Raw genomic sequence first — 12,298 nt, 5'->3', positions numbered from 1 at the left:
GCCCGCGGCCAGCTCTGTGCTCAGCCGCAGAGCCCTCCCAACCAGCCCTCGGCCCCCACTGCCCACCCCCCAAGGAAAGCAGGATGCACAGTAGGAAAATACAGTCTTTATTGGTCTTCTGAAACAACAAGCCAGAAATATAGTTTTGCCTTTAAAAATCTCTGTCCCAGGCTGGAGACACCACTGTTGACAATGCCCAGCCTTCCCCAGCTCCCTTCAGACAATACCCAGATCTGGTGTCAGCCGGCACCCCAAAAGAAGGGGGACTATGGGCCAGCCTGGTGGGCAGCCTGTGCCCAGCTCCCCCTCCCTGTCCTGCCTCAGACGTGTGTTCTGGTGGCCTCCCCCGGCCCCCACCTCAAGACCTCCGTCCCAGAGCCAGAAACCAGCCTGATGCCCCCGACCCTCTGTCAGCCAGGGGGAAATTTGTGTCCCTGGCAGGTGTCCCCTGCAGAGGGAGCCCAGGGCTCACTCGAGGTCACACTCACCAGAAGGGGCAGAGCTAGGAAAGGATACTAGTGACCGCCCCCCACTGCATAGCTCGCCCGCCCCCTAGCCCTGCAAGCACGTATCTCTGTCCCTTTAGTGTGGGTTACAGATAAAGGGCAGGTGGGCCCCCCGGCCTATGCTCTGGTTTGGGCCCCAGTCCAGGTGTCATGAAGGATTCTGGGAAGCCAGGCTGAGCTGACAAAGCGCTGAGAAAGGGACCCAATTACTGATGCGTCTGAGCAGAATTCGAGGTCCTTTCCCTGCTCCTGGGGCCTGTTTGGGACAGGTCGGCAGGCAGTGAGCTTCCGCTAGGGTGCCACCAGTCACAGAGCACGACCCAGTCCCTGCACAAGGTCACAGGCTCAGGGATGTGGGGTTGGAGTAGGGGGCGGTGAGCAGTGCAGAGCGGCGGTTCTGGGGCTGCAGGCTACAGGCGTGGTATGTGGTGGGCCCTTGGGAGGCTGCTGTCCACATACACCGCAGCCTCGAGGCCCCTGGGCCGGTGTCCCTGGAAATCCCAGCAGGAGACGTGTGAGCGGGTTACCATGGTGACGGCAGCCTCCTCCAGCGGCACCCCGGGGCCTCCTGAGAGGCTTTGAAAGGAATTCTTGTGCTCTGGGTTCGGGCTCCTCCCTGTTGGCTGGAGAATATTCACAAGCCAGCAGGAGGCTGTGTGGTCTGAGGGCTGGACAGAGACCCAGGGGCTGCCTGGCTCTGCTCCCCGAGGCCCCAGACCTCTGTCCCCTTGTGGTTGTGCGTGTGGTGAGCTGAGTTTGTGTGAGGGTGATCAGTGGTCCCGGAGCCATGTGGTCGGGGACACGGACAGACGGCTTCGGCGAGGGAGTGTTTCCAAGTGCTGGGTCCAGATGGCAGGGCTGGTCTGACTGCACGTGAGTCCCAGCAGATGGAGGCTGGACCCAACGTCTTTCCGGCTTAGGAGAGAGTTACAGAAGCGGCCCAACCTCCACGCCACTCCATCCCCACCCCCTAAATGCAGACAGGGTGGGTAGGGCCACAGGTCAGAGCATATCCAGGCGTGATCACACCCGGGGCCAGAGGGGCATGGGGGCGCTGGGTCCAGGAGCCTCTGCTCACACACACATCCTTTCTGCCCTGTGGTCCAGTGCTTCAGTGGCCAAGAGAGGGGTGTGAGCCCAGTGGTGGCTCCCAAAGACTCGGGAGGTCACGGAGACAGGCGTGGCCCGTGTGCCGGCAGGCTGGGAGGAAAGTGGAAAGGGAGGGAGGCGGAGGGAGGGCTGGCCTGCTCCCCGGCCCCTCCTGCCAGGGCGCTCAGGCCACAGAGGACACCTGCTTCTGGTCCTCGTGCTCGCCCTCCGGGTCGCCCATCAGGGGCTGGTGCTTCTTGAGCTCCCGGTGGTACTTGGCCATGAGGGAGGCGTAGATGCAGCCGTAGGCGGCGGCCACTACCATCATGATGCAGACGATGCCGCAGACCACCCCCGCAATGATCACTGTGCCAACCGCCCGCCGCACGCTCACCGGCCGCGGCCTCTGCTTCTGTGGGCAGGCGGTGCTGGGCTCCTGGCTCGGGCTCAGGGCCCGGCTTGGGCTTGGCAGGCTCTGGGCTGGCCTTGGTGCAGGGCGGCCCCGGGACGTCCAGCCCGGCCGAGCTGCTCTGGTCCTCCAGCTGGGAGCAGTAGTCGAACATCTCCACGGGGACCACGCGCATGTCCCTCCCCCGCAGCTCCTTGGGCAGGGTGCAGGCCAGCTGGTCCAGGCGCCCCCCTGCATCCAGGAGAGAGAAAAGGGGGCTGGCCAGGTATCGGGAACCAGCACTTCCTCCCCCAGACCCAGGTCCTGACTGGAGGGCCCAGAAGGGCTAGTTTCTGTTGACAGCGCCGTCAGTCCTGGAGTCGTGTCCACGGGAGGGGAAGGGAGGGGAGACTAGCAGTTATCAGGGCAAGGGCCGCGGAAAGGAGGGACGCACATCAGGTCATTTACCCCGTGCGGACATTGCATAGGGTGGACAGTGTCCCTGTTTCCACTTTACAAGGAAGCACAAACAGTTCTGTCTCACCTGTTCCCCAGAGTCAAAAGCCCCAGGTGCCCTACCCGGATCGCAGTGCCCGGTGCTCCTTGCCCCGAATTCCTGCTGACCCTGCTGTGACAGCACAGTGTCCTGACCCCCTGAGCTCTTCGCGCTCACACAGAGGACAGAGGTCAGGGCCTCTGCTCCTCCACGCAGGACCTTTGGTTGCCTAAGGTGCCTCCTCGGAGGACAGAGAGTAGCTGCCTCTTTAAGAGCAGGGCCGGCCCCATCAGCGGACACCCCTCCCCAGCACCTGGAGGGCAGAGGCCTCTTTGGAGGGAAGGTGAAGACCCCCACGGGTGGAGGAGGGGCCAGTGCCAACAGCACAGGCTCACCTCCAGGCCAAGCCAGACACCACCTGGTGGGGCAGGTGCAGAGCGAGCACAGGTGGTGGGGAGAAGAGCTGCCCAGACCCCCTGGAGGTCACAATTCTGGCCTCTTCCAGCAGCAGGCGCCAGCCTCCCGCTGAAGGGACCGCTCCTGCCACTTGTCACTGCCTGCGCTGCTCCCAGCCTGGCTGCCGCAGCTCCTCACACAAAAGACATCAATCTTTCCTGGGTGTTGAGGAAAACAGCCTTGGGTTTTGGTTTTGGTTTGTTCTTCCCCCCACCGAGGAGTGCGTTGAAAATAACTCTGCTAGTGAAAACTTCCTAAAACGTACACTCCCCTCCATGCCCCTTAGTCCCTGTGACCCCTGCGGATGACACACAGGCCTGGCCCTCCAGGACACTGCGTCACCCACTGCCTGCCGCACGGCTTATGCCGGTGAAGTGTGTGTAGGGCCCCTGTACCTGCCGGAGCCGGGCGCCAAGATGGGAGGGCCCTTACCTTCCTGCTCCCAAAACCTGCGGTGGCTCCCGACTGCATCGCCTTGTGCAAACTACCTGACTCATTTAACTTCTTGGCCGTAGACGAGTGGCCCCTCAGGCAGCTGCTCTGAGGGTTCACCCAGGCGGTGCTGTGCAGAGGGGGCTGTGGCCCGGGAGCTACACCTGCACTCACCATCGTCTCCTCACTCACAGAAATGCACACTCGCCACGGAGACGAGAGCTTTACAGCGCTTGCCAGCACTTGCTCGTTTGTTAGGTGTTTTCCGTTAACTCACACATGAGACTGTCCTGCAAGTAATTAGATGGGAAACCACGTGAAGCTGAAGGAGCTGGGGGCTTTGCTGAGAGCATTCGCGTCCTTTTCACATCGATCCATCCGTTCAGCAAATATTCAGGGAATGCCTGCTTGGGGCTGGGCACCAAATGATGTCTAATTAAGCCCGGTTGGTATCATGAGGACAGCCCGCAAGCAAGCGTGCGTGTCAGTTTTACCGGGAACTGACTTCATGCTGAGTACCTTTCCGGACACTTGCCGTGCGTAACCAACTTATCTGCACGATAATTCTCTGAAATACTCTTTTTTGCCCCATTTCACAGATGAGGGCACAGCCGCAGAGAGGTTGATTGACTTCTCAAGATCACTTACACAGCTAGTAAGTGGCAGAGCCACGAGGCCAACCCAGATGTGGTTCTTTTGCCCCATGGGCTCACTCCTTGCCCTCCTTGTCCGTTTCACGGAATCATTTCAGGGGTCATCTTAGGACTCTCCCGGGATAATGAAAGGAGGAAGGGAAAGAAATGGAAGCCACAGGCATTTGGCTTCTCAGTAAAAGCTTTGATAACAGTGCTTCTTGGCAGAAGGAATTGAGATCATCAAAATCTGGTTTCATCTGTGGATTTCAATTCTGTCCCCCACCGCCCGAGACTGGGTATGTTAGGGGGCTGCGTTATTCAGGAGGGCACGGGTGGTCTTATTCCTCCTCCTCCGGTGCCAGGGAAGCCCAGAGGTGGAGGAAAGTTCGTTTCTGTGTGGTTACTGTGTGTTCAGGTCCATCATGAGACCTACGACAGTGAGATGGAGTTACCTGGAGGGAGTCTGAGGAGAAGGGAGGCCGGGAGCGGAGGGGCCGGGAAGGAAGCGGGCAGCGGGAGGAGGAGGGAGAGGATCACCAGCCCCTTTGCTCGAGGCTCCAGCTCCGTGGAGAGGCTGGTGGAGAGGTAGGGCCACCTTCCCCAGCCGGCCCTGAGTCCTGGCAGCCCCAGGACCCTGCTGGGCGGGGCGACCTCCCACTCCTCCCCCTGCTGGGCGGGGCGACCTTCCCGCCCCTCCCCCTGCTGGGCGGGGGATCCTCCTGTCCCTCCCCCTGCTGGGCGGGGCGATCTTCCCGCCCCTCCCCGGCAGGGCCGGCTGGCCGTGCTCACCTCGGTAGGAGAACCACTCCAGCCAGTGCTTGAAGTCCCTCAAGTTGCAGTCACACTCCCAGGGGTTGTCCCCCACCTGCAGCAGCTGCAGGCTGGCCAGGGGCTCGAAGGTCAGGCGGTCCAGGCTCTGCAGGCGGTTGGCGCGCAGCGATAGGGAGCGCAGGGCCGGGAGCCCGTCGAAGAGGCCGGGGGGCAGCTGGGCCAGGCCGTTGATGGACAGGTCGAGGTGGCGCAGCCGCGGCGAGTGCTGCAGCAGGTCCCGGTCCAGCGCCCGGATGCTGTTGTTGCGCAGCTGCAGCTCCGTCAGGTTCGCCAGGTCCCCGAACACCGAGCGCGGCAGCTGGTCCAGGAAGTTGTTGGATAGGTCCAGACGCTGCAGGCTGGACAGGTTGGCGAAGGCCCAGCTGGGCAGGGAGCTCAGCCTGTTGTTCAGGAGCAGGAGGGTCCGGGTGGCGGCGGGCACGTCTGGGGGCACTGTGGTGAGGCCCAGGCCGCTGCAGTCCACCTCCAGGCTGCGGCCGTCGCAGGTGCAGGAGAAAGGGCAGGCGGGGAGGGCCTCCGCCGCGCACAGGGCGGCCCAGCAGGTGAGCCCTGCAGGGGACAGGTGGGGGGAGGAAAGCCACCGTGGGGTCACGTGTCCTGCAGCCGCCCCTGCTGGCTGGGGCACGTCATGGCGGCCTTGGGCTCGTTTCCTCCAGCCAAGCCACCCGACGCACAAGTGCTTCCCGGCCACGCAGGAACATAACTGGCCACCCTGCGGCTCTGCCACGTGAGCAGCGGATCTCCCCGGCCACCACCGATGTACACGACAGCGTCTGGGGGTGTCAGAGGAGCCTCCCAACATTCCGCTCCCGGGGTCGCTGCCATGGAGTGGTGTCCTTTCCAGAGAAAATGGCTCTGCTTCCCTCCCCACTGCTCCCCCACCTGGAGCTGCCCTGGGCTGATGGCCGGGCATGGGACAGGGCCGTGCGGCTGGCCAAAAGGGCACACAACCCCGACCTTACAACCTCCCAGTCCCACCCACCAGCAACTCAGGGTGAGGCGGGAGGCGAGCCCCACCCACGCCTCACCCCAGAGACCGCTGTGGAAATGGCGAGGGGGAGGTGCAGGAGGTGCCCAGCTCCCCTTCCACGTGGAGAACACGGAGACACAAGCCACACGAGTCGTGGCTGGGGACAAGCCCCATATCTGTTCTCACTCTGAACCCACCATGCCCCTTAGACTGGGCTCCCGTTCCCACTTCCTGCAGGACTGGTCTGTTTTGTCCCATGGGACCCCTCTGAGGAGCAAGCCTGGGGCTGCAGTGGGCGAGGGAGGAGGCGCTCAGACAGCAGTCCCCGCAGAGGAGCTCGCCTCGTGGTCCACCCCTTCTCAGAGACCACAGAGCGCCCGTGGCTGTCCTGGTGTCACTGTGGAAGGGGAGGGAGGAGCCCACCTGTCCCAGAGGAATCTCGGGCCACTTGGCTCCACCCAGAGGGGCAGGTGCCTGGAAGGGACAGCCCTGGGTCTGTCCAGCATGGGGTCTGGTGTCTGGTTCCCAAAGGGCAGGGCCTGGAGGAACAGCTAGGACCGTGTCCCCTTCCTGGAGGGCTGGTGACACCTGAGAGGCACCCCGCAAGGCTGACACCTGAGCTCCTTTGTTCTCAAGGGGAAACGAGCACGGGGTGGCTGTGGATGCCAACTGGAGGCCCTTCCGGCCACCTGGGGTCACCTGCTGGACCGCTGACCCTCTTACCCCCTAAGGTGTCTGGGCCAGGTCAACCTGCTTGCACAACCTCTGCCCTGCGACCCCTGCGCCATTCACAAGTCAACATTCTTCAGACCTCACTTTCCCCAGAAAAACATTCAACCCATTCAGCCTCCCTCTCAAAAGGACTGAGGTAACCAGAGGCCACTGTTCCCTCACCTCCCCCGAGGAACGTGGGTTGGCGTAAACGCTCTAGTGACAAGAAAGCATAACTGTCCTGTGAGGCTTTCAGGGATGCTAGGGGCAGGTTGAAAGGGGAGCCAGGTGGCCGGGGACCAGCTGCTCCACACGGTGAATAATTCAGGCGGCCGACCAGGCGAGGGGAGAGGTCAGGTGGAGGAACGTCCCTCGGGACTGTCCCTCCCTCTCATCATGTGGCCCCAGGCAGACCTTGGCCCCTCCACTTTGTATTTTGTGAGACGTCTCAGGGCTCCCTTCACCCAGGCGACTTGCAGGAAGTGGACATCCTCTGTCTCCCCATGTGCATGGGGAGGGGTTGGACCCGATCGGTCCCTGGGGTCCCTTCCAGCACTGCGTCCCCGAGCCCACGCGGTCCCTCTGTCTCAGAGTGGGGGAGACTGATCCAGGAGGGGCAGGACACGCTGGGGCTGCAGGGCAGGAGCAGACCTACCTGGGGACACAGAGCTGCCCGTGGGGCTTCCGGCTCCCGGCCTGCCCCTTCCCCAGGTACCACCTGCAGGACCGTTGGGGCTGAGCCCTGCTTCCCAGAACCAGGCCATGGACACGGGGAGCATCATCCCCGCTTGCCCCGCTGCCCGACCCGCCGCACTCACAGGAGATCTGCCTCCACTGCAGGGCGAGCCGGGTCCTCCGCTCAGGGCCGCTGTCCGGGGCCAGCATGGTGGCTGCAGGCTCGCAGGCTCGCAGGCTCGCAGGCCCCGCACCTCTGGGGACAGAGGAGCCCCTCGGACCGATGGGTCAGTCCTGGGAGAGAGGGAGAGACAGCTGAGCAGAAGCAGGCGTCCAAGGCCCAGTCCAGCTCAGGGTCAGGGCGGGGGCCTGGTGTCTCTTTACAGCCCTCTCCGGTTCTTCTCAGCTATGATTCCCTGGGTGGGGGGAGAAGGGGAGGAGGGGGCCGAGAAGCCAGGGACCCGCAGTGTCCCTCAGTGACTGGGGATGCACGGAGGTAAGCGGGCATCCCAGGAGCCCTCAGGCAGGACAGTGTGCTGAGCTCTGGGCTGGGCAGTGCAGTCACTGTCCCCCCCCAGCCTTTCTCTGCCTCTTCTTGTCTCCCTGGTCCATCTCTTAAGTGTGTCTGGTCTTCCCCCACGTCCCAGGTGCGGAAGTTGAGGGCCGTCTCTGCCGGCTCCCAGCCCACTGTTCCCTTACCATGGCCCCCGAGGAGGAGGCAGAGACCAGGCCGTGCATGGGGGCGGCCGTCGGGGGGCAGGTGAGGCCCAGGTCCCGCTCTGGCCTCCGGGCGGCCCCCTGCGTCCCCACCACGGTTCCCTGGGAGGTGAGCAGTCGAGCTCCGTCTTCCACCTGCAGGTCTGTGAACCGCATCAGCTCAGGGGCTCCTGCAGAGTCTGCCCATGGCATGAGGGAGGGGGGCAGAGCAGAGCATGAGGACGCAGGGCAGGACTGGGGAGGTCGGGGTGCACAAGGCAGTTCCTCTCCCTGCGGGACAGGGGAGCTCCCCCTTCTCAGGTGACCTGCCCCCCAGCCCAGTGGCACAAGTCCTCCCCTGATGGCCAAGGGCCCCATCACAGGGGTGGGACTGGGGACCGCGGGCTGTCCTGCCACTGGCCCAGGGCCCAGTGGGGAAAGGACAGACTGGGATGGAGGGGCAGCCATGGTGGCCCCTCCTGCTTCTAAGGGCACAGCAGCCTCCCTTCCTTAGCTGCCACATTGGTCCCTGGCATCTCCTGGTTGCAGCCGGCCCCCTCCCTGCTCCCCCTCCCACAGCCGGTTTAATTCTGGGAGCCCAGGAGCCAATGGCAGAGCAGAGCGGATGCTGAGGAGGTGGGAGGAGCTGCTGGGGGCTCCAAGCTCAGCCTGGACTCTCAGCATCCAGCAGGGTTTCCGTCGGGCATGGAGGGGCCTCTCCTGCCTCCCCCCTCCACCCCCCGCCCCTGCTTACAGCTGCTGCTGCCTCCCAGGGCTACAGCCACCCTGCGGGCCCTCAGCTGTGCAAGCAAGGCCGCCTGCTCAGGGTGGGGGCGGGTAGGGAGGGGCTCCGCTGGGGGGCGCGCCGGGGAGGGGCTGTCTGTTGCTCTGGGCTTCACCCCTGCCCCTTTGGGGAGGCTCAGAGCCTTGCGGGGGCTGCAGAGCGAGTTGTACTGGCCACAGCGGGTAGGTGAGGGAAGCAACCAGTTCCACACGCTTTTAGGGGCGGAGGAGCCGCCCAGAGCAGCCCAGGGGCCTTCTCTACCTGCCCCCAGGGTAAGGCCCCCACAGCCTCCTGGCTCAGACGCCCAGGTCGGGGTGGTCTCTGGGCTCGAATCCCCGCCGGCTGCCCCTGCCTGTGCAACCTTCACAAATGCCGTGAAAGCTCTGGGCCTCGGTGTCCTGGTCAGTCTCTACAAGTGATGACCGTGACACCCTGTCCTCCGTGAGATCAGTCTAATCAGGGAAGAGTAGCAGTTGCCGAATTCAGGACGCCACCTTGGAAGCCAGTCTAGGCCACTGCTCCAAGCCTGGGCTTGAGCCCCAGGGAGACGCAAGGAGATGGCAGTGCCCGTCCTCCGCAGGGAGGGGCAGCAGGCGGCAGCGTGACTGGGAGCCTCTCTCCTAGCCCAGCCTCACACCTGGGTCTGTCTCTGCTCCTGATCATGGGGCACTCACACACAGCTTCAGAGACCCCCATCCCCAGGACAGTGTCCACTCTCCATGCCCTCAACCCTCCCTTCAGCAGGGACCCGCGTGTCAGGGGCTCACAGCACCCACCCGGCACCAGGCCAGTCTGCAGCCCCCCAAGGCTCAGAGATGGAGACCAGCTGCCGGGGCCACACGACTGGGCAGGGACATGACCCACTCCCTGGTGACTGTCCCCCAGCAGTGTCCCCCAGGGGGGGGACACACGTGTGCGTCCGACATAGCACGTGGTGCAGACACCCCCCCTAACCTCAGGGAGCTGTGCAGCCAGGCACGTGCTGATGCACACGCGTGCGCGCATGCGTGCACACACACGCTGGCAGCCCTCCGGCGCTCCTCAGATGCCGCCACTCAGGCAGTTCCCGAGAGGCCCCAGCAGACGGTGCACGGGGACACCTCCAGTCCAGAAGTGGGGTCTAGAGAAGCCCCTCGGGGGCCACCCCTGACCCAGGACCCTTTCCACACTCAGACCTACTTGGGGCTGCCCATGCAGCCCAGGCCTCTCTGCCAGGCCCCTTTTCCACCCGAGCTCTCCCCACTTCTGGGTGGGCTCCCCTTCCTGCCCCCCAACCTTCCCCTGGCCTCAATGTCACCTCCAGAGTGAGCACCAGTCTGTGGAGAAGGTGGCCTTGAGTGCGGGTCCTGGCACCCCATCCCTAGCCTCAAATGATGTCACCTGCACAAAACCAGCCAGGCCCAGAGGCATCATCTGGAGGGGGTGGCCCTGGGATCTCTGGAGAAACATGATGAAAACAAGGCCCCTCAGGTCTGTGCTCTCTGGTCACCATGGAAGTGCCCCTTGGGGGATACGGGGCCCAGCACGTCCTAGCTCCTGGGCCCTCTGCCTCCCAGCCCACCTCCGACCCAAAGACCCCTTCCTGCCCCCAGAAGCATCGAGCCTCACTGGGAGAAGGGTGACCTACATTAGGAGGCCAGGAGAGCAGCTGCTGGCAGGCGCTGGAATAAATTAACACTGTCTGGGAGGGAAGTCCCCACTGAGGGTGGAGAATGGGGGACAGAAAAGAGTTGAGGTGGGGGGTCTGCAGTCTCTAGGCCCCACAGCCTTGAGGGCACTCCCATCGTGGTCCCGGGGGGCAGGGACACAGAAGGACAGACCCAGCGGGTCCCCAGCCTCCACTGCTGGGCTGAGTTGGGTCAGGAGGCTGGGGAGCTAAAGGGAGCTGGGTGCCCCCCAGGACAGACGGGTGGGCACTGTGCTCCATCCCACCTAGGAAGTTCCTACCCCCAGGCCTGGCCGACTGGATGCGACTCTGCTTCTTACAAGGTCCCAGGCCGTTCATGTCCACAGTCAAGTTGGAGAAGCCCTGGCTGGGCCACTTCTCTCCCGTAGACCCTGGCACCTCCCGAGAGGCTAAGCCAGGGAATGGCGGAGCCCTGGGCGGCGTGGGTAGGGGCGGATGCTGACCACATCACCTCCTGCAAGAAGACTCTGGGGAGAAACCGTTACCGTAGCCACGAACACCTGTGTCTGCCTGTGGTTCTCAGTCTCCCTAAGGCCTCTCCTGGGTTACGAGTGCTATTAACATCATTTTGCAGATGGGGAAACTGAGGCTTGGGAAATTCACTAACTTGCCTCATGTCAGGTGAGGGCAGAGTGCAGCCTTGGGCCTGAGCAGCCTGGTGACTAACTCAGCTGCATTTACAGGCCTCTAGGCGCACCCTGCCCGGTCCTGCTCACATGTGGAGGCTCCTGTGCAGGGGGGTGGGGGCTGCACCCTTCCGACTGTCCATCCATCCGTCCGTCCAGTGCTTCACAGGCCCCCGGCGTTTCCTGGTCCACTTTCTCACTGCAGCTCGTCCCTCCCACCGAGGGCCAGGCCCCATCCAAGCCACCACCCTCTCCAGTGATGTCACAGATGCAGTCGGGGGTCTCCCCAGGGTGTAGGGAGGGGGTTTGTGTGCTGAGGGGAGGAGGTGGGCTGGGAGCACCAGGGAAGCCAGGGGCTTGGGAGGCAGTGGCGGGAGCAGAAGGGCCCACGTGCTCCTGCCAGTGCGAGTGGGGGTGCAGCACCCTGGAGACTCGGGGGTGGGGGCTGCTTCCTGCTGAGCGCCTGGCCTGGCCCTGCAGAGGCCCAGGTTAGGGTGGGGGCCCTGAGCTCTCCATGCTTCTCCCCCACAACTCCTCCTCCAAGCAGGGTTGGCTCAGTTTCCAGCCAGAAGCCTGCAGCAAAGCCACAAGGGTTTGTTGTCCCTGTCCATCCTCTGGTACTGCTGTCATGTCCACCCACCCCAAGTCGGTGTCTGAGCCTCAGCCATTAACGTCCCCTGCGCCTTGACCTAGGGCTCCTGACTCCTGGGACAGGGCACTGGCCAGCTGCGTGCACCCTCCCCTGGAATCTCCTGCTGGTCAAGGGTCCCTGACCCAGGACAAGGCCAGCACCCCTTCACTCTGCAGAGAGGGGAAGGTCTCCGGCTGGTGAGAGGCAGGGCTGGGGTGGAGCCACTGCCTGGGGCTTCAGGGGTGCTGTCTTCCCTCCACCCCAGCAGGGCCCAGAGGTACAGCTGAGCCCTGGGTCGGGGGACGGGGCAGGGGGGCAGGTGGGGCTGGAGTGGGTCCTGACTGCTCCCTCCACCTGCTGCCCGACCCTGGCCTCCCATCTCTTCTCCGCCGACGCCCCCACAGCACGCTGCCCAGGCAGCACAGAGCAGGCTTTTAAAGCTCTGTATTTGTACTTGGAGCAGGCAAACCTCCTGGTTCAGTTTTAAACGCATGCCCCATCCTCGTCCCTGGCTTCCTGCAGCCTGGTTTCCTTGTCAGATGCTCCCAATGCCAGTCAGACCCCTGGGAAGCAGGACGGAAGAGCCCCTGGAGGCCCCAGGAGGGGTGCAGAGAGGCCTGGGCCCAAACTCCTCCCTCCCCTCCCCACCCCGGGGCGGCCCAGGCACCCCTGCGACCCCTCCCCG

General features: G+C 63.8%; 2 protein-coding genes across 2 annotated transcripts in view; one reads left to right on the top strand and one right to left on the bottom strand.

The window, feature by feature from the left end:
* CACNA2D4 (calcium voltage-gated channel auxiliary subunit alpha2delta 4) overlaps nucleotides 1–12,298 on the top strand; it is an 82,447-nt gene that overhangs the window by 53,135 nt on the left and 17,014 nt on the right.
* LRTM2 (leucine rich repeats and transmembrane domains 2) lies at nucleotides 94–11,862 on the bottom strand. The gene is given in 6 exon segments (XM_032473497.1): nucleotides 94–2,031; nucleotides 2,033–2,235; nucleotides 4,792–5,382; nucleotides 7,333–7,483; nucleotides 7,889–8,085; nucleotides 9,967–11,862. Coding segments are annotated over 4 exon segments (1,113 nt in total). The 5' UTR covers nucleotides 7,400–7,483; nucleotides 7,889–8,085; nucleotides 9,967–11,862; the 3' UTR covers nucleotides 94–1,779.

This window comes from Camelus ferus, chromosome 34 (genome assembly GCF_009834535.1).
Source record: "Camelus ferus isolate YT-003-E chromosome 34, BCGSAC_Cfer_1.0, whole genome shotgun sequence".
NCBI lineage: Eukaryota > Metazoa > Chordata > Mammalia > Artiodactyla > Camelidae > Camelus > Camelus ferus.
Note: the sequence above shows the minus strand (reverse complement) of the source record. Positions and strands in the feature narration are given on the sequence as shown.